At 45.8% G+C, this 20,681-nt stretch overlaps 1 protein-coding gene across 2 annotated transcripts in view; it reads right to left on the bottom strand.

Moving 5' to 3' along the window:
- Window positions 1–673: 673 nt before the first annotated feature.
- Window positions 674–20,681, bottom strand: part of RASSF5 (Ras association domain family member 5) — a 110,254-nt gene continuing 90,246 nt past the window's right edge. For both annotated transcript variants that reach the window (XM_001365859.3, XM_007481284.3), the window contains 4 exons: window positions 8,312–8,425; window positions 6,392–6,689; window positions 4,517–4,632; window positions 674–3,815 (listed from right to left, as the gene is read on the bottom strand). In XM_001365859.3, the coding sequence (XP_001365896.2) occupies window positions 3,663–3,815; window positions 4,517–4,632; window positions 6,392–6,689; window positions 8,312–8,425 (681 nt within the window). In that variant the 3' untranslated portion in view covers window positions 674–3,662. The remainder of the gene's footprint in view (window positions 3,816–4,516; window positions 4,633–6,391; window positions 6,690–8,311; window positions 8,426–20,681) is intronic.

Raw genomic sequence — 20,681 nt, 5'->3', positions numbered from 1 at the left:
CATCAGCACTTTGCCTTATTGAACTGAATTTAAGCTGATGAGGTCCCTAGTTCAGGGGATAATAGCTGCTAATTCTATAACGCTCTTAAGGCTTGCTAAAAGGTTTCATACACATCTCATTTCATCCTCTCACATGACACCCTGTCAGATAAGCACTCCGAGTCATCCCCATTTTGCAGACGGGGAAGCTGAAACTCAGGTCAGGTGATTTGCTCATGGCCACAGCCAGTAGGGTATCAGAGGTAGGATTTGCTGCCAGATTTCTCCTGACTTTTTAAATTTACTGACATCACCCCCTAATTTTGTCTTTCAGTAACCCTCTAGAAGGAAGAACCCCTTAGTGGTCTATGGGGTTTTGACATTTGAATCACCCTTTTGAATGCCTCAGCTGGGGAAGGGGTGCCTGCCCTGCCTAGAGACAGAAAGGAGGAGGGGCTAAGCCAGATGATATCTTTGGAGCCCCTCCAGATTAAAGGCTTTAGCCTTAATATTGTCCAGACACAGCCCTTGGTGTAACCAGCACTCAAAAACAGGGCAGAATGCAGTCCAGGGACCTCTGCCTCCACTACTAAACCTGTGTGAAGGCTGAAGGCAACAAATATAAGTGGTTACTGTGTCTAGCCCCCTGCTTCCAAGCTGAGCTCATTTGAAACAGTAGTACCAGACACACCACTTTTGCTACAAGCTTTTTATTTTTATATATATATATATTTTTTTTTTTTACAACTCAGATGATATTTTAAAAAAAGTTCATACAACACACATACGTATACACACATACACACTAAGCAACACAACCCTTAGGAAGGCACTGCCAGCAGTCACATCCACCTCTCAGAGAGAAGGAACACTTTACATACATTTTTTTAGAGCTTTAGACCTCAGCCCAGGTCCAAGATGGAGCTGTGCTTTCTTTAGAATCTGAGCTATGCTATACTTTCTCATAAATGCCACACTCTATATAGCTATGTACCTATATTTGTATCTCTCTCTATATATGTATCTATGTAATAGTTTCCTTTATTCCCCTTAAAAATAAAATAGCCTTTCCCATTGCGGGGAGGTTTTCAGCAGCATTCACGCCCACGGCAGTTGCAGCAAGTCATGCCTTATACCAAGGTTGTAGACATGCAGGATTATGGGAAACTTTTCCCCTTAATTTACATCAGAGGGAGAGGAGGGTTGGTTTTTGTTTGTTGGGGGGGAGGTGCGGTGAGATGTGTGTGTGGGGGAAGGGTATTTCTAGAGGTTGTTATCTCCTTGCTTTTACAGATAGGAAGACTGTATGTGGATATACATATACAGAAAAATATACATATGCATACATATATAGTTTCTATTTTATATTTGTGTGTATGCATGCATATATATACATACATGCATACACACACACACACACATACCTCCATTCTCCAGAAGCGACATCGAAGAGGGGAGTGTTTGGTGGGAGAAGTGGGGAGGAGGGAGTGAGGGTACCCTGTGAGGTCTGGAGAAGCTTGGACATGAACCTTAGGACAGAATGGGAATCAGGAAATTGAGCAAGGAAACAAAGCGTCTCTCAAGGGCTGGCTTTGAGTCCAATCCTCAACTGAAAATTAAAATCCTTCTGTCCTTGCCTTGAAGTGTTTGGTTGTTTTCTTGGACTACGTCTATGATTTCATCAGTGGAGGAAACTGCTCCCAATGCGCACTGGCCTCTGCTTTGCAACTTAGTCTTAAGGAGAGTTAACTGGGGCACTTCTGAGGTTAAGTGAGTTGCCCAGGATCACAGAGCCACTCTATCAGAGCAGGAACTAGAACCCAGGTCTTGATTGAAGACAAGACCACAATTCCATGCTGCTTCTATGTCTTCACATACCTGGCTAATAACACAAGCTGATTGGTTGTGTTTTTTTTTAAACCCTTACCTTCCATCTTAGAATCAATACTGGGTATTGGCTCCAAGGCAGAAAGTGGTAAGGGCTAGGCAATGGGGGTCAAGTGACTTGTCCAGGGTCACCCAGCTGGGATGTGTCTGAGGCCAGATTTGAACCTAGGACTTCCTGTCTCTAGGCCTGGCTCTCCATCCACTGAGCTACCCAGTTGCCCCCTGATTGGTTGGTTTCCAGCTGATATTTGTACCAATCTAAGGAGCCAGTACAAACCGGCAGTGAGGAAGCTGCTGTATCCCAGCTTTGGGGCACCCCCAAGGATGAGAGGCAGTTGTGATGTGACAAGAGAAATCCATTCTCCCCTTAGATGCTCTGGGAGGGGATTTTTTCTCATCCTGCTCTACAAGCCATCCACTGGCTAGCATGGTCAGAGCAGAGCTAGGGCACCAGGCAAGCAGCATCGTGGGACCTTGAACTTATTCCCACACCCCCTTTAAAGACAGAAAGGCACCATGGTCAAAGAGGGAGACAAGTACCCCTGGGGCTCTCCTTCCATGTTGGGGTCACACAAGGCATAAGTGCCCAGTCTTCAGGATGGAAAGGTTAAGTTAGTAGTTCCCTCTGAGGAAGTCAGGGCTTCTGGCTGCAACTGGGATCCCACAGGGCTGGGGACCGAGGCAGAAGGCAGACAGTACAGAAGGCAGAGGGTGCAGTGGTAGCAGCCCTGGGACAACTGGGTCAGGGCATCGCAGGCACAATAGAGCTCCCCCACTCCCAGAGGTTGGTGGTTGCTTGTCAGATGACTTTCTGAAATAAGACTTTAGTCTCTGTTCACCTCAGCCTCCTTTGTCAGGAATAAAAGTTTAAAATGGGAACCCCTGGGCAGGGAAAAGTCCAGTTTCACTTTGGGAGGAATAGAAGGGGGGTGGTAACATTAGCATAAATTTTATGTTGAGAAAACCAGTTTCTGACATGTGAATGCGAGCACACCCACTCACAAACACACACATACATGTGCACCGAAGACATTATACTCATCATGAGGTGGAGGGGCTCACACTAATCACCTCTATGGAAACCCCTAACCTAAGCCTGGGCTTCTTAGCAGGGCCCAGTGACTTTCAGAGGCATCATCTCTGAGCCTGAATTATAGGCACCTGTAGCTAGGGGAGGGATGAAGATGAAGGGGAAGGTCTTAATGCACCCTTCCTCTTCTTTTCCTGCTCCTCCCTCTCTTCTCTGCTTCTGGTGGTCTAGTGTGAGCCTGCTAGGTCTCCAGAAATGAACATTCAGCTCTTTTATTATGTGACTCAATAAATAAAGCTGTTCAATAGCAGAAGGGTGGAAGTGGGAGCAGAACAGAACAAAGATCCAGGAAGAAATGTGTCTCTTTTAAATTGTGTCCACTTGTTTTTCCTTATTTTTGCCTTTGCCAACCAGTGATGGGTCCTGGATTGGTGATGCTGTCAAGGCAGATTTGGGGTTTCTGAAAGGTCTGAATTTGGATAGAGCAAGAGAAGATTCTCTTAGAAAACTGGAACCACTTCCACAGCCATGTCACTGGGGGGTCAAGGGGTGACGCAGGAAGGGGGGAGAGAAGACATCCCTAAGACAAAACACATCAGAGAAAATACTGCCCCATCGGGAACAACTTCGGATGGGGGGGGGGGTGAGCACAAGAGTGCCCAGCCAGATGTATCCTGAGGAAAGTGTCTGTTGCAAAATAAGAATACCATCCATTCCCTTTGGAGCTGTTCGAGCTGGATGAGGAAGGCAGGGAAGGCAGGTAGGGTTAGCCAGGTTTGCCCTGGGCATCTCTCAAGGTTTCTTGCAGTCTTTGCTTGAACTTGTCGTACTTTCTTTGTACTTGCTGAATTTTGTCCTGTTCTTCCTTTTCCAAGATGGTTAGGAAGTTCTGGAGCTCCGGGATGGAGAAGGCATCCCACTGTGGAGGGGAAAGGGAAGAGTTAGGGAGATGGGTTAGAGAGAGGCATGGGAGCAGGACAGATTAGCTGTTGTGGGTAGAGCTGCCTTCATGTCTTGTAACCCATTCCCTTACCCTGGGTGCAAAAGTTCCTGCCTCCATTCTGCCTTATTAGTCTGAAAACAGTGCTCACATTTGGGGGAGGGGTTTCCCACCTGCCCCACTTGTCACTGGGGAGGAAAATCAATGACGACGACAACAACAAAAAAATCCTTTAACAAATCATCAAAAGTTACCAGAAAATATCCACATCCAGAGAAAGAATTGTGGGAGTAGAAATGCAGAAGAAAAGCATATGCTCTACCCCATGGTTTGATGGGGATAGGACAGGTTTTGGCATTAAAAGATCACTCTTGCAAATATGAATAATATGGAAATGGGTTCTGAACAGTGGTTCACATATAACCCAGTGGAACTGCTTGTCAGCTCCGGGAGGGGGGAGGAATAGCAGAAGGAAAGAACATGAATCATGTAATCATGGAAAAATATTCTAAATTAATTAATTAATTTAAAAATACCGGAAAAAAACAAAATTACTAGAAAAGTGGGACTTCTTTCAATGGAACCAATCAGGTGAGTAAACACAACCCACCCACAACCAACCCAGCAGGCTTCAAAGGCAAGGTGTATAGACAAAGGGTTAGTGATAGCTTTGGACCTACTTCCACTTCTCCTGTCTCATTTTCCTTCAGCACAAAACTGAGGATATCTGTGTCCGGGCCGGCCAGCAGGCGAAGGTAGAGAGGACAGTCAGTGATGGAGAGCTTCTGAAATAGCACTAGAAGTTGAGAGAACAGGTTGAGGGTCCCTCATCTCAGGGAGTAAGGGTGAAGAGGTCCATCTAGGGGTGTTTAGCTCCATCCCAAGGATTATCTAGTTTCGTTCCCCCATTTTAAAGATGAAGAAAGGCCCAACAAGTTGAAGTGATTTGTTTGAGGTCACTCAGACAGTTTGTGGCAGAGCCAGCATGGATCCAAGGTCTTTGATTCTCATTCCAATAAGCTTTTCACCCTACTTGAACTTTGTTCAAGATCCAAAGGACAAGACTTCACTAGAACTAAAATTAGGCATTAGTCCATATGACCAAAGAGATAAACTTTTTAGCACTGTTAAATCCCAAGATACTCCTTAATAATAACATAAACACTGGTGAAGAAGACCAGAGTTCAAATCTAGCCTCAGATCCTTACTAGCTATGGGACCCTGGGCAAGTCATTTAATCCTGGTTTCCTCAGTTTCCTCAGCTGTAAAATGAACTGGCAAACCACTCCAGTATCTCTGCCAAGAAGACCCCAAATGAGGTTACAAAAAGTTGGACATGCTGAAACAATGGAGCAATAACAAAGAAACAAACACTGTGAAGCAGTGAAAAGAATAGGAGGTCTGGAGTCAGAAGACTTGGGTTCGAACCCCTGCTTTGCCACTTGTTACTTTAAGCAAGTAATTTAATCTCCGAGCCTCATTTTCCTCGCCTGTAAAATGAGGAAATTGAATCAGATGACCTCTCTGAAGTTCCTTTCCAATTCTAGCCCTCCGATCCAATGATTTAACTGGTGTGGGAATTTCTCCCACCTCTAGATATCACAGTAGTCCACAGGCTAGACAATGAAGAGTTGTCTGAGATTCAGAGTGACTTGTCCATGGTCTCACAGCTAGCAAATGTCAGAGGTGGGATTCAAACCAAGGGCTCCTGACCACCACATCCAGCATTCTGGCCATTCCTCTATGCCACTTCTAATGTTGATCATCCACACAGCCATATGATGTTGAGGGTCGACCTTGGAATGCACATTCCCATTCTCCTCCCCCTATTCAGAGCTAGGGAGGCTCCACCTCAAATTGGATTCATCCAAGTTAGAGAAAGCTAGCAGTTGGAGGCCCTTACCTGGGGGTACCCCGGGACCAGGCTTCACATGCCTCCTGTTCCTAGCCTGTACTGGTGGGCTTATTTGGGCGTTTGGGGTTCTACTACCTACCGATTGGAATATTTTAGGGCAAGCTAATTTGCTCACAGGACACTTGGAAACCGCAAAGTATACTGATGAGACACTTAAATGTTGCTCTGGGAAGCAGGTAAGATTTTCTCCTCTAGCTCAACCCTACAATTAGCGGGGCAAGTGTTCGGGAAATTTCAGAACAAGCAAAGAGGCTCTTGTGCCCATTTTCATACCAGAAAATTGCCGCCTATAATAGGAACTTGGGACCTGAAGGTTTGCACTAAGCCTCCCAATAGCTTTAGGAGGAAGCTGTTGTCCTCTTTGCACCAGGGAAAGAATTTTTGATACAAATGTGACTCCACATTTAGTCTATTTTGGAGAGAATGTGTTGGCTGGCACTGAGATTTTCTCATGGAATCCCTCTTAGGAAACACTGCAGCTCCTTGAGGGCTTACAAGAGGAAATTTCAGTGGCCCTAGCTGGCCATCCTGCCTCCTCCCTCGGGGAGCCCCATTTTTCTCAATTGTTCTGGAGGTGACACGGGAAATGGGAGACGGGTGTAGGAGACTGGCTTGTGTCTGGCTGGCTGCTTCCTCCTACCTTGCCCATCCTCGTGTGTCCTCTTAAACAGGGCAAACTTCTGGGGATTGTCCACCACCATGAACTTCTTGAGGAGCCCCTGGATGACTTCACTGACGGTGGTGGTGCTGCTGATATGTAGCTGCTTGATGGCGTCCAATGGCAAGTAGAAGGATGTCCTCTTGTCGGTGGTGGCTGCCAGGTTCACCTCTTTGACGGCGTCGTAGATAGAGCGGGGCCGGATCCCTGCCGGCACTGTCACTGGCCTCCGGAGCTTCAGGTGCACTTTAATGAAGCCCGTATAGGTGCCATCGTCACTCTGCCCCAGCACACATCAGAGGGAGGAAGGAGAGAGGTTAATACACGTGGGGGTTACGTATTCTATCCTCACAGGGGCCACCCTCGGCGGGGGGGGGGGGGGGGGGGAATAGTTCTTGGAGCCATGGCTCTCTTCTCTGTTGCTGGTGTTCCTGGGGTCTGCCAGACTGAATCTGGGAGAGTATAAATATCGGGGAGTGAGCCTCTCATTCTTTCTTTAACCCTTTCTGTCCTAGGACCAGCTCTAAGACAGAAGGGCAAGTGCTAGGCAAATGGGGTTAAGTGACTTCCCCAGGGTCACGCAGCGAGGCAATGTCTAAGGTAAGATTTGAACCCAGGACATCCAGTCATGCTCTATCCAGTAACTGACCTTGTCTTTCTGAAATGGGCATTTCTTTCTCTGGGCTTCCCCTTGCCTCTTTTAGTTTAGAAGGAAGAGACGGTGAGATGACCCTTTCCTGACAAGCCAAGCGACATTCCCAAACTATAGGGCAGCCTTTTAGGGGTATGGAGCTCTTGGAATCCCTGGCATCCTTCGAGGCTCAGCACAAATGATACCACCTACACGAGGCTTTCCCTTCACCAATTTCCAGGGCCTCTCCCCCCATATTGTACAATCATTTACATTTATTTTCTTTTTCTTCTTATTTTTTAACCTCTAAGGAGAGACTTCAATCCAGGTAAATGAGCTACCAGACTGCAGGAGGCACTATGGTACAGGGGAAAAGAGCCCAGGCTTTGGAGGTAGAGGACCAGAGCCTCCAACCCAGATTTTCTCAATATTGCCTATTTAATCCTCTCTGGGCTTCCATTTCTTCATCTGCAAAATGATGGGGTTAGACTACATGAGCTTGTTTTAAGACACTCTGGAGGGGACAGCTAGGGGTGCTCCGTGGATGGAGAGCCGGACCAAAGACGGGAGCCTGAGTTCCAATCTGGCCTCAGATACTTCCTAGCTGTGTGACCCTGGGCAAGTCATTTAACCCCCATTGCCTAGCCTTTGCTGCTCTTCAATGCACAGTATTGATTCTAAGATGGAGGGAAAAAAAACAAAAAAGACTTCAGAGCCTGTGATTCTATGACTTGCCCACTAGGCTACACTGTTCTCATCCCTTTATTCTATCCATCCTAAATTGAGAACTTCAGGGTCCTCTGCCTCTCAGTCACCAGCAGAGGGCCGCACCATTTGGTCTCCCCAAGCCAGACTACGCCCAACTGCCCAGCCCATAGTTAAATATTCAACCACCCCTTAGGCAACAAGCGCAGGCTGGTAGAACATGGTGCCATGAGGCTGTCTCCTCCAACTCCCTCCTTTTAGAGAGGAGGAAACAGACCCAGAGTGAGGAAGGTGCCATCAGGGATGAGCAGGAGAACCAATAGGAAAGGGGGTGGCCCAGTGGCTAAAGAGCCAGGATGGCAGAGGGGAGGTCCTGGGTGCAAATCTGACCTGAGATACTTCTTTGCTGGGTGACCTCAGGCACATCATTTAACCCTAATGGCCCAGCCCTCACTACTCTCCTGTCTTAGAGTTTTTACTAGAACAGAAAATAAGGGTTTAAAAGTAAAAAAAGGGAAAGTTCCCCTCCCCCCCTCCCCAGAGGTGAGAACCAAACAATCACTCACCAGCTTCATGCCCAGGCAGTTTTTCTCTTTGCTGTTGTAGCTGTCAATTTTCTGTCTGATTTCCTGAAGTGTGGGTGCCCGGGGTTTTTCCTCTTCCAGCACTTTGCAGACATTCTGAGAGAAGAAGATGATGGCCGGGGTATTACAGGAGAGCAACATGTCCAGGGGTGGAATCAGAGACTCTGGCTTCGAATGCCAACCCCCTCTCTCTCCTAACATGGAGACCTTGGCTGAGTCACCCTGCTCCATCTGCCGCCTCCCCCTGCTGGTGGGGGCAGGATGTATGTTGGTGTTTGGAAGCACAAACTGGGAACTTTATAAATACTTTCTGGGGACAATGATGTGGCTCCGTGGAGAGAGAGCCAGATCTGGAGACAGGAGGTCCTGGATTCAAGCGTGGCCTCAGACACTCCCTAGCTGAGTGACCCTGGACAAGTCTAGCCCTTACTTCTCTTCTGCCCCTCACAATACTGATTCTAAGATGGAAGGGAAGGAATTTTTTAAAAATATAATATTTGTGGGGCAGCTATTCCTAGCTGTGCAACCCTGGATGAGTCACTTCACCCCCACTGTCTAGCCCTTACCTCTCTTCTGCCATTCATAATACTGATTCTAAGACAGAAGGGAAGGGTTTTTAAAAAATATATTATTTGTGGGGCAACTATTCTCAAGCCACTTCAGTGAACCCCCACTGTCCAGCTTTTACCACTCTTCTGCCTTGGAGCCAATATATGGTGTCAATGGCAGAAGGTAAGGCTTTAAAAACAAATTTTCCCTGTTTGATTTTGTATAAACAGCCCTTCCCCCACCACATCCTGTGAAGCTGACAGGGTGCTGCTCCCAGAGTCCAGAAACAAACAAAACAGGAGGAAGTGGGAGCCCCATGGACAGGGCCACCGTCTGCCAGGCTCTCCCCAAGTTCTCCAGCCTCCAACAAGCTGGATCTGAGGGCAGAGCCCAAACAGGCAAAATCACCCAGATCCACGATGTTACTTCCACAAGTGCCCTCACAGTTCAAAATGGAGGTTTAGAGAGATTAAAAAGAGCACACCTGAGTAGATAGTTAATGCTTACAGTCTAGTTAGGGAAAGAGAAAGCCCCTGAAAAACAAAATTATTATCCTATGTGAGAATCCAAGAGAGGACTCAGTCTGGACCTAGGAGGCAGTGAGGTAGAGTAATGCTAAAGATGCTGCTCCTGCTGCTGTTGGTGCTGATGATAGTGATTGTTCCCACTTATAGAGTGCCTATTATGCGCTAGGTACTCACTACAAACACTACAAATATCTCATTAGATATTTAGAACATCACCCTGGGAAGTAGGTGGAAAGAGCATTGACCCTGGGGCAAGAAGATCTGGATGCAAACTTCTTTTTAAGGGGAAGCTGGGTGGTTCGGTCAATATAGAGCCAGGTCTGGAGACAGGAGGTCCCGGGTTCCAATCTGACCTCAGATGCTTCCTAGCTGTGTGACCCTGGACAAGTCACTGAACCCCCATTGCCTAGCCTTTACTGCTCTTCTGTCTTGGAACCAGTACCCAGTATTCTGAGATGGAAGGTGAGGGTTAAAAAAAAGAATCATGCCTAAATTTCAGATGGGGAAGGCATTCTAACAGTCTTCTAGTTCAATCTCTGCCAGAAAAAGAACCTACATTATAAAATACTTGATGCACAGTCATCCAGCCTTTACCCCAAGACCCCCATTTCTCAAAATAATACATTCCTTTTTCAGACAATTCTAATCGGTAGCAAGTTTTTCTTGAGATAAAGTCTAAATTGTTGGGGGTTTTGGCAACGTGCTCCCATGGGTTCTGTCCTCAGGGTCCAACAGAACAAATCAAATGTTTCTGCCACTGGGAGGCCTTTCAAATAGCTGGAGAGAGCTAGGGCTGCCCTCACCTCCCATCCCTGCGAGTCTTCTCTCCAGGTTAGACATCCCCACTTATACCCACTCATTGGTCTTTGTCATGAACTGATTTGTGAGCGAACCAAACATGGGAAGACTGAGGCTGCTCTTGCTAGGAAACTGGGTCTAGGAGGGGAGTGCTGTGCTCAGAGAAGGGCAGACAGGTGGTGCCAGGGGAGCCTGCTGGTGGAAGATGAGGGGGGCCCCCTCCAAGCCTAGCCAGGTGCTCGAGCTTCTCCGAGAGGCCGGACACCTGGGCATCGATCAGTTGATGGAGTGGGAAGAGGAAATGGCCTGGGGTTCTCCAGGTTTGAGAGACTTCCCTGGCCAGTCTGGCTGACCGGAGGGAAGAGAGGGAAGCAGGTTTCATGGCGGGCACCTCTTTGGGTTCAGCCCAGCAACCATCCCCCCAGGACCCCAAAACCTGGGACTTCCTCCACTTGGGTCCCACAGTAGGTGATCAGAGAGGCAGAGAGCTCTCCTTCCAGGACAGTTTGGGTCTCCCTTTGGACTGCAGGGCCTGGAGGGAGTCACCTCTCGGGGCCGCATCTTTCTTGTCAGTAAAGTAAATCTTAACCAGCTGAGACAAGATGGGGCGCATTTGAAGCTATGGCTCTCCCTGCCACACATCCAAATAAGAAGGGAGGAAAAACACCAATAGAGAAATATATAGAAAGTCAAGCAGGAACTGAAAATTACATTACATTAAATTTTTTAAAAGTCAAGCAGGGACACACAGGCTGTTGTTGCTTGGAGACCCTGGAACACGGAGTCTTATTTGCAGGTTGTGCCCTGGTTCTGCCTGGATGTCTCTAGATGACTCTGAACCGGAGAGCATTAGAGGGGCACCGATGCCTTTCCCACGTCCTGCAAAGGCGCACTCTCTCCCACGCACTGCACCGCCTCCTTCTTTTCATCCATTTAACAAGAATGTAAAACCTGCTATGTACAAGACCCCCGGACCTCTGCCCTTGTGTCTGCCACCCGGAACCCAGAGCTGGATTGTGGCATTTAGAACCAAAAGGAACCTTATCGGTCATCAAGATCAACCCTTACATTTTACAGAAGAGGGAACTGAGGCCTGGGGAGGGGCACATAACTCACTCTAAGTTATACAGAGGCAATCAGCATCAGAAAGAGATTTTTTTAAACCCTTATTTTCTGTCTTAGAACTGATGTTAAATTATTTGATAATTTATTTTAAAAATATTTTTAAAAATTAAAAAAAAACTTGAAAATATTTTTTTTTTAGCTCTTACCTTCTATTTTAGAATCCATTGAAACTTGGAAATTTTTTTGATGTGGCCAACACAGGAATTTGTTTTGCTCAACTCTTCATATTTGCTACGTTCTTTGTCTTAGAATCCATTCTAAGACAGAAGAGTGATAAAGGCTAGGAAATGGAGGATAAGTGACTTGCCCAGGGTCACCCAGCTAGGAAGTCTCTGAGGACAGATTTGAACCCAGGACCTCCCATTTCTAGGCCTGGCTCTCTATCCACTGGGCCACCCAGTTGCCCCTTGTCTTGATTCTTTATAAAAATTACCCTTTCCCCAATTAACCAAAATCTGCCTTCTCTCTCCCTTTCACCTCCCCAACCTTCAGATGAAAAAGACAAAGAATGTCCTTGTAGCAAATATGTAGAGTTGAGCAAAACAAATTCCTATGTTGGTCACATCAAAAAAAATTCCCAAGTCTCAATCTGCATCCTGGGTCCATCACCTGTTTGTCAGGAGGTCATTTTTGTTTCATTTTCAGCCTTCTGGAATCATAATTGGTCTCTACATTGAACAGAATTCTGAAGGGTTTTTTAAAAGTTTTTTTTTTACAGTATTGCTGATATTGAATGCATTGTTTTCCTGGTTCTGCTTACTTCCTTCTGCATCAGTTCATCCAAGTTTTCCCAGGTTTCTCTGTAACTATTCCTTTCAATATTTCTTAAAACATAATTTTATGGGGCAGCAAGGTGACTCAATGGTTCTGTGGTCTGATTTGAACCCAGCTCCTCCCAACTCCAGGCCTGGCTTGTTAACTCTGTGTCACCTATTTGCCTCCCATTAGATTCTAAGTTCTGAGAAAGTATAGATTGCCTTTCTTTTTTCTCATTTGTATCTTTATCACTTAAGCGCTTAATAAATATTTATTGACTACTGCACGATGGGTCTGGAATCAGGAAAATTAAGAGTTCAAATCTAGCCCCTGACACTTATAATCTCTGTGACCCTGGGCAAGTCACTTAGCCTCCCCCAGCTTCAGTTTCCTCATCTACAAAATGGGGATAATAGCCTCACCTAATGTTGTTATGAGGACAAATGAGTTAATATTTGTGAAGCACCTTACAAACCTTAAAGCTCCATATAAATGTTTTTATTTTCCTCATTTTACATATTAGGAAACTGAGGCTCAGATAGCTATATGACCTTAGGCAAGTCACTTAATCCCTGTTGCCCAGCCCTCTCCTTCTCTCTCAGAATTGATACTAAGATAGAAGGTAAGGGTTAATAAAAAAGTTATCAAATGATTTAACATATATAACTCATTTTGCAAATCTTAAAGTGCTCTATAAATGCTTATTAGGTGAGGAAACAGACCCGAGGAAATAAAATCTCTTGCCCAGGGTCACCCAGTGAGTATGTATCTGGGGTAAGACCTGAACCCAGGCTCCCCTAACTCCACATTCGGTGGTTTATCCCCTATACATGCTGCCTTCCAAAATGGTGGCAGACCGGAGACCCATGCTTATTTTCTTGGATTTCCCACTCCAGTCTGGGGCTGATCTTTCTTCCGGAGTGCTGGGCAGACAGGTTGCGCCGATTCCCTCCCCTGTACCACAGAGCAGTGCTGCTGCCTTCTCAGAGCCCCTCTTCTGACAAGGTGTCTCCTTTCCCAGCATCCCTAGGCTACTGGATGATGATGACATAATCATGGTATAATCATGATAACGATTCCCATTTCTCCAGTGTCTTCAGGCTTCCTAGGGACCCAGTATCCTGCCCTCATATCCCCTGGAAGCAGGGAATTGCCGAAGATAACGGGGGAGGAGAGCATGAGGGAGAATTGGTCCAGTGTGCCTGCACTGCCCGCCCTCCGCCAGTCACCACCCCACACAGAGAGGGGAAAAGGGGTTGGGCGGTGGTGAGGATTATTTAGTTGCTGGTGGTCCTTCCTAGAGATCTGGATAACCTGTACATACCCAGAGGAGCCTTTCTCCAATTTTTTGTTCTCGGGAACAAATTATAGTGTTAAACATTACTAAAGACCCCCCAAAAGAGCTTTTGTTTATAGGGGTTATTTTTATAGGAAATTTAAACATATATTATAATAAATAATAATAATTTGAAAATGGTTTTCCCTTCACAGACACTATGAAACAATCCCAGGTCCTCAGACTACAGAACCACTGAGAAGAGAACTGGGAAGTGGAGGAAGTCTGGCTGAGCTGGGATGGGGTGTAAGGCGCGTTGGGCTCAATACATAGTCGGTTTTCTAGTTCAGCAAATAGGCTATGAGCTAAGGTCCAGAAAAGCCAGAATTTCCTAGGTTAGAGGTACTTTAGGGATGGTATTGGGAAATGTTAAACAGGGAAAAAAGAGCAGGCTAGAATAAAAATGGGCAGCTAGGTGGTGTCGTGGATAAAGTGCCAGGCCAGGAATCAAGAAGACCTGAGTTCAAATCTAACCTCAGACACTTAACTAGCTGGGTGATTCTGGGTAAGTCACTTAAGCTGTTTGCCTCAGTTTCCTTAGCTCTAAATAAGCTGGAGAAGGAAATGGCAAATCACTCTAATATCTTCACCAAGAAAACCTCAGATGGGGTCATGAAGAACTGGATAAACTGAAACAACTGAACAGCAACAACAATAATAAAAATAGTTCACTTTTCTAGTTTTACAGTTTACAATGTGTTTCCCTCACAACAGTCCTGTAAGGTAGATGGAATATGTATTATTCCCATTTTGTGGATCAGTAAATTGAGGCTCAGAGAAGTTTGAGGCTGTTTTCAAGGTCACACAGAAAATAATGTGAACCCAGTCGTCAGACTGAGTTCAGGTCTCTTTCCATTACCTCATATTGCCTGTCTATTTATAGATTCTGGTGGTTGGGAAGCGTGGCATACAGCCACACTGATGTCAGCCCCCTAGTTGTCCCCAAGTCATTCTGGACAAAGGACACCATGAGCATATATTCACTTCGCTTCCTTCATTCCCTCTTAGCATCCTATCTGCTTTCTCTACCAGCCTTAAGAACTGGGCACTGCTGGCCCGCTGGTGTTCTCTTTGAGGAGCTAGGCTCATTTCCAAAGCATGATGAAACCTTGGGGAAGGAGAAACACTCTTATCCCCATTTTATAGATGAGAACCCTGAATCTACGGCTAATAAACTGGACTCAGCATAGGTCTTCTGACTTCGCTCGCTATTCTCTCTACCAGTCTGCCTTCTCTTTGCCCTACCCCTCTTCTCCTCCAACTTCCCCTCACCCCAGAACATATGGGGTAAAATTAACTTAGAAATCTAATTAGGGGCTTTTTCAAGTACCCAGAAGAGAATTCATGAGGAGACACAGAAACGCAGGTTACTACCGTGTTAAATTAAACAAATACTTAAAAAAACAAACTGCACATAATGGGAATTTGTGGTTTCATGTTAAAAACCACCTCTTGAACAGTTGGCTTTCTGAGGGACAAAGAAGAAAGAATATTTTGTTTGGGTGTCAGAAAACCTGACTGTGAATTCTACATCTGATGCTTAGCAGATATGTGACTGCTCAATTTTCTCTCTCATAAAATGGGGATTACCACCATTTTCACTACTTACCTCACAAGGATTTGGGGAGGAAAGCACTTTGCAAACCCAAGAGGATTAGTAATAGAAATGGAAGTTTTTATTCCTTCCATGAATGTCTTGAGAGAGCAGGTGCCCTTGAAGGACAGGAGCTCTGCCAGATGCTGATGCTCCTCCCATCAAAAGTAAGAAGTTCTGGGAGCAGCTGGGTGGCTCAGTGGATTGAGACAGGGGGTCCTGGGTTAAAATCTGACCACAGACACTTCCTAGCTGTGTGACCGTGGGCAACTCACTTCACCCCCATTGCTTAGTCCTTACCACTTATCTGCCTTGGAACCAATACATAGTAGTGATTTTAAAATGAAAGGTAAAGGTTAAAAAAAAAGTTAGGAGTTCCGGCAACAGTGAGTTGCTCACCCTACCACACCATACAAAGATCTGTGAAATGATCCAGGGATTAGAAGTCAACTCTGGGAAAGAAGCTACTCACATCTAGTTGAGCTGGTCTTTAGACATCACAACATAGACAATGTTGCTGCCTTGAAATCCATCCAGCTTGGCACAGCGTGCCAGCTACTGTCCATTGGTATAGTTTTAGAGAAGCTAAGGTCACTCGGTGCCACCATGAGGCATAGGAGGAAAGAGTAGAAGAATAACATGAGAAATACTATTATTTATAAGATTGGGTTAAATAACTAGACATTCCTGCCAAACGGGCATCTCGAATCACAGTTTTCTGGAAAAAAACCCCCAACTCATTGGGTTTCAAAGATCAAAGCTTGTACTCAAACCCTAAACCCAGAGCTTCCCCCATTTGCGTTTTCTTTTCCTGTTCCCCTTTTCCCTAAGAGATAAACTCGCATGTTCCCTCTCTCCTCCCTTCCGCCACCCTCACCACTGCCTCACACTAAAGGAAGTGACACAAGACCTATATGTCATCTCAGAAACCAGAACATCTCTAGACTGACATGTCCTGGAAACATTGCTGCTCTCAGGTCAGTTCCCAGCCTATTGAAGAGAACAGAGAAGGACTTGAGTGTTGGGTGCCATCATTTAGGAAAGCTGTCAATCACCTGGGAATTGTTCAAGATGGATGATATTGATTATGAAAGGTCATCGACTGGTCAATCAGTAAATATTGATGAACCACCCACTCTGTGCCAGGCACTGTGCTACAGTACCAGTCGTATTCAAAGAAAGATAAAAGTCAATCCCTGCTCTCAGGAAGCTCACAGTCTCATGGGGGAGTATTTGGCAAAACTGGGGATGTCTGACCTGGAGAAGACTTAAAGGGAACCTGATAGTTATCTTCAAGTATCTGAAGAATTTTTGTATGATAGAAGAGTTAGTCTTGTTCTGTGTGGCCCCAAAGGGCAGAACCACACCAATTGGTGGCAGTGTCAAAGAGATAATTTTAGTTTTGATATTAGGAAACAGCGTCCTCCTAGCAGGTGGTGTTAACCATAAGTGGAATTAACTGTCTTCTCTCTGAGTCTCTCTGACCTCTTGGTTCTCTTCCTAATTGTCAGACTGATCTTCCTCTGTCTGCTTTGCTGGACTTTTTCCATGTCGCCCCATTAACAGGGCAGGGGGATCCCCCACAGTTCTGTGCTTGACCTTTTTCTCTTGTCTTCTATTTCGCTCAGTGACATCATCAGCTTTCATGGTTTCCATGACCAACTCTAGGCAAATAATTCTTAGATCAAACCTCTCTCCTAATTTCAAGGCTCACATCACCAACTGCTTTTCAGACAACTCATACTGGATATCCTGTAGACATTTGAAACTCAACCTGCCCTAAACTAAACTCCTTATTGCTCACTGCAACCACCCTCATCTTCCCCTCTTCCTAACTTTCCTATTATTGTGGAGGGTGCCACCATTTCCCCAATCACCTAGGCTTGAAACTTATGTGTCATCCTCAACTGGAATCAGAAAGTTTGTTAGTTCAAACCCCACCTCAGATATTTACTCAATAGCTGTGTGATCCTGGACAAGTCACTTAACCTGTATTTGCTTTAGTTTCCTCAACTGTAAAATGGAGATAACAACAGCACCTAATTCAAAGTTGTTGTGAGGATCAAATGTGTGAAACATTTAGCACAGAGGCAGTTAGGTGGCTCAGTGGATAGAGAGCCAGGCCTAGAGATGAGAGGTCCTGGGCTCAAATTTGGTCTCAGATACTTCCTAGCAGTTTGACCCTGGCTAAGTCACTTAACCACCATTGCCTAGTCCTTACCACTTCTCTGTCTTGCAACCAATAAATGGTATTAAATCTAAGATGGAAGGTAAGGGTGTAAAAAATAAAATTTAAAATTAAAATACAAGACCAAAGATGATTGTAATATGTGGTTTTCTAAGTCAATATACAGCCAGAGATCCTTACGGATAGTTTAATGGCCCCCGTTTTTATTTAAGTCAGACCCCACTGCTCAAGCCTATCACATATAATGGCCATCCCTTACATACCCATAAGCAGAAGGACAATCGAGTCTATAAGCATTCATTAAACTCTATAAGCCAGACACTGGGATGCAAACATAAGCAGAAAGAGCCCCTGGCCTGAAGAGGTTTACATTCTAATGGGAGAAGAAAACAATAAAAAGCTAAAAAGTGATGGAGGGAGGCGGGAAATGACTGTACCCAAACCCTATTTCAGCTAAAGCTGAAAAGTCTCCCTGACTCCAGGCCCCGTGCCCTATCCACTGCCCCTATCCAGCTACCCCTCCAGATTATTATCAATAATAACAATAACAACCAAAAAAACAGGCAAATGCTGGGGCCTCATTTTCAAAGACAGCCAATGCCATCTCTGGGCAATGTCTTGACTTGCCCTTGAGTTGGACTGCAGTGAGGCAGAGTGGCACAAAGTCATGGGCATCTCTCTCTTCCAGAGCCGCCCAAGGCCAGTGACAGGGCAAAAGTCGGGATGACGGTGATGGCCTGGGATGCAGTGGATGACTTTGGCATCTTTGATGACAGACCGAGCTCTAAGCATTCCCCAGTGCCTGCTTCAGCTGCCTCCATGGCCCATCGGAACAAACTGTTCTCAGTGCATCCTTCGGCCAGGGGGACACATCTATCTCCCTCACTCTCACTCTTGGACTGGTTTGAAGCCTGTTGGTTACCTTCGACCTGGTTTAGCCGGTTGGCCAAGGTTTTACCACCATCTGGCCATTTTAGGGTTGTGACCATCTAAATTTAATTGGTCGCCATGGAAAATCCCAAATAAAATACCCAAGTCAGTTTGGAAATTTTATGGTGGTTTAATTAATATAGAGGGAAGGAATTAAGAAGAAGAAGAGAGAGAAAGAGTGTATAGGATTTCTCCTGCCTGGCCTGTGCCATGGGGAGTTTCAAAGATCTCCGCCATGAGGTCTCTTCAGAAGATTAGAGCCAAACGTGAGTTGGGTGAAAGGTGGACACTAAAGTTGGATGAGCGGCCCCCAAAGGGGCTTGGCAAGGCCTCCCACCTGAGATGCTTGTCCTCTCTGGGCATCCCATACACCCCAGAAGATCAGACTTCTAAAGTTCCTCCTGCCTCTGGAAGGATTCTGCTTAGGTTATCAAGCAAAACTAGTTTTTCCACACTGTTTCCTCTTGGTTTTCAGAGAGATGAGGTTCCTCCTCATCTTGTTCCCTCCCCATTGGCTCTCTTTCACAGGTTGCCTCCCCCCTTTAAAATGTAAGCTCCCAGAGGTCAGGGGCTGTCTTTCTTTTTGTTGGTATATAGCCAGGCACAAAGTAAGAGCTTCAAAAATGCTCCCTGCCTGCCTGCATTCCAGCTGGGACAGGGTAAGTATGGGAGACCACATGAAAGGTGGGTCCTTGAAGCTGAGCCACAGCTCAAAGAAGAAAGGGAACCCAGTGGCCTGGAGGCTTTTAAGGGAGGGACCTCAGAAGAAAATGTAAAACCTGCTGCTTTGCCCCTCTCCATCCAAGCAGGGTCACAGGCCCCAGAGAGACAGTAGGGAGGGCCATTAGCCTGCAGATTCAGTTTAATTAAAAGAACATTAAAGGGGAGGGAAAGAGCATGAATCATGTAACCATGGAAAATTTTTCTTAATTAATCAATTAGATAAAATTTAAAAAATAAAAGAACATTAGTTAGGAAGATGAATAATAATGATGATCTGCAGAGGCCATTTGGTTCATTCATTTGCCTGCAGGCTAGACTTCCCCCCCCTCAAAATATCTCAGCTACTCCTATATGCTTCTAATGTGCAGGGCTCATGGAATGTAGAGTTGCCAGTATTCCACGAAGTCTCCTAAGATTGATTGATTTTAAACTCTTACCGGCTGTCTTAGAATCAATACTAAGTATTGATTTCAAGGCAGAAGAGAGATGAGGATTAGGCAAGGGGGAGTTAAGTGACTTGCTCAGGGTCACACAGCCAGAAATTGTCTGACACCAGATTTGAACCTTAGATATTCCAACTCCAGGCCTGGTGCTCAATCTGCTGTGCATCTAGTTGTCCCTAGGACTCCTAAAATTTAGAGCAAGAAAAGATAACAAAAAATAACTGATCTGATGTCTTCACTATTCAGATGAACAGCCAGAGGCCCAGAAAGAAGAAAGGACCTACCCGATGCTCCATGGCTAGCATGTAACAGAGTGGGGAATCACAGGTGGGGTGGATGCTGAGGTGCAGCTAGTCCCATCCTTTCATTTTTTTTTTAACCCTTACCTTCCATCTTGGAGTCAATACTGAGTATTGGTTCCAAGGCAGAAGAGTGGTGAGGGCTGGGCAATGGGGGTTAAGTGACTTGCCCAGGGTCACACAGCTGGGAAGTGTCTGAGACCAGATTTGAACCTAGGACCTCCCATCTCTAGGCTTGGCTCTCAATCCACTGAGTCCCTTAGCTGCCGCCCCCCCCCCCCCCATCCTTTCATTTTTTAAAACACTTACTTTATGTCTTAGTAACAACTCGGAAGGGCAAGGGCTAGACAAATGGAGTTAAGGGATTTGCCCAGGATCACACAGCTAGGAAGTGTCTGAGGTCAAATTTGAACCCAGGACCTCCCAACCCCAGACCTGAGGTTCTATCCTCTATTACATCTACCTGCTCTACCCCATATTCTTTCATTTTACAAATGAGAAAACGAAGGTGCAGAGACATAATAGGATTTGGTCCAAACTCACATCCTGCGACTTCAAATCCAGTCCTCTTTTCCCCACACCAAAAGCATCCTTCTGTCCTGTTCTTCCCTCATTTCAGCCAAGGCTCAGCTGCCCTGTGGTTTTAATAAGAGTGGCCATTGTCGGTGCAGGTCAGCAAAAAAATGACCACAACAACTGATCTGGAAGGGCTCAGCTTTGAGTGATTGCCACATTTCCTCCTTTCCTGAGCTTAGCAAGCAGGCAGCCATCAGCAGCTCTTGTCTCACTCATCAGGGAGAAGCACACCTGGGGTTTTGGCCAGGGCCCTCCCCAGATCCACATACAAGGCATTTCTGTGACTTTTTCAAGGTCAAAAATGACCACGTCCATTAGGCTGAATGTTTGACTGAGACTTGCCTAAAATCCTCTCCCTCCTAGTCTGTTTCCTTTTTCCCCTTGGCATCCTCAGGGAAACTAAAATCTCATGTTATGTAAAAAGCCTTTCTTGGTCCTTAAACACACACACACACACACACACACACACACACACACACACACACACACACACACACACACCACCACC

This window comes from Monodelphis domestica, chromosome 2 (genome assembly GCF_027887165.1).
Source record: "Monodelphis domestica isolate mMonDom1 chromosome 2, mMonDom1.pri, whole genome shotgun sequence".
NCBI lineage: Eukaryota > Metazoa > Chordata > Mammalia > Didelphimorphia > Didelphidae > Monodelphis > Monodelphis domestica.
This window is presented reverse-complemented; position numbering and strand designations above follow the sequence as displayed.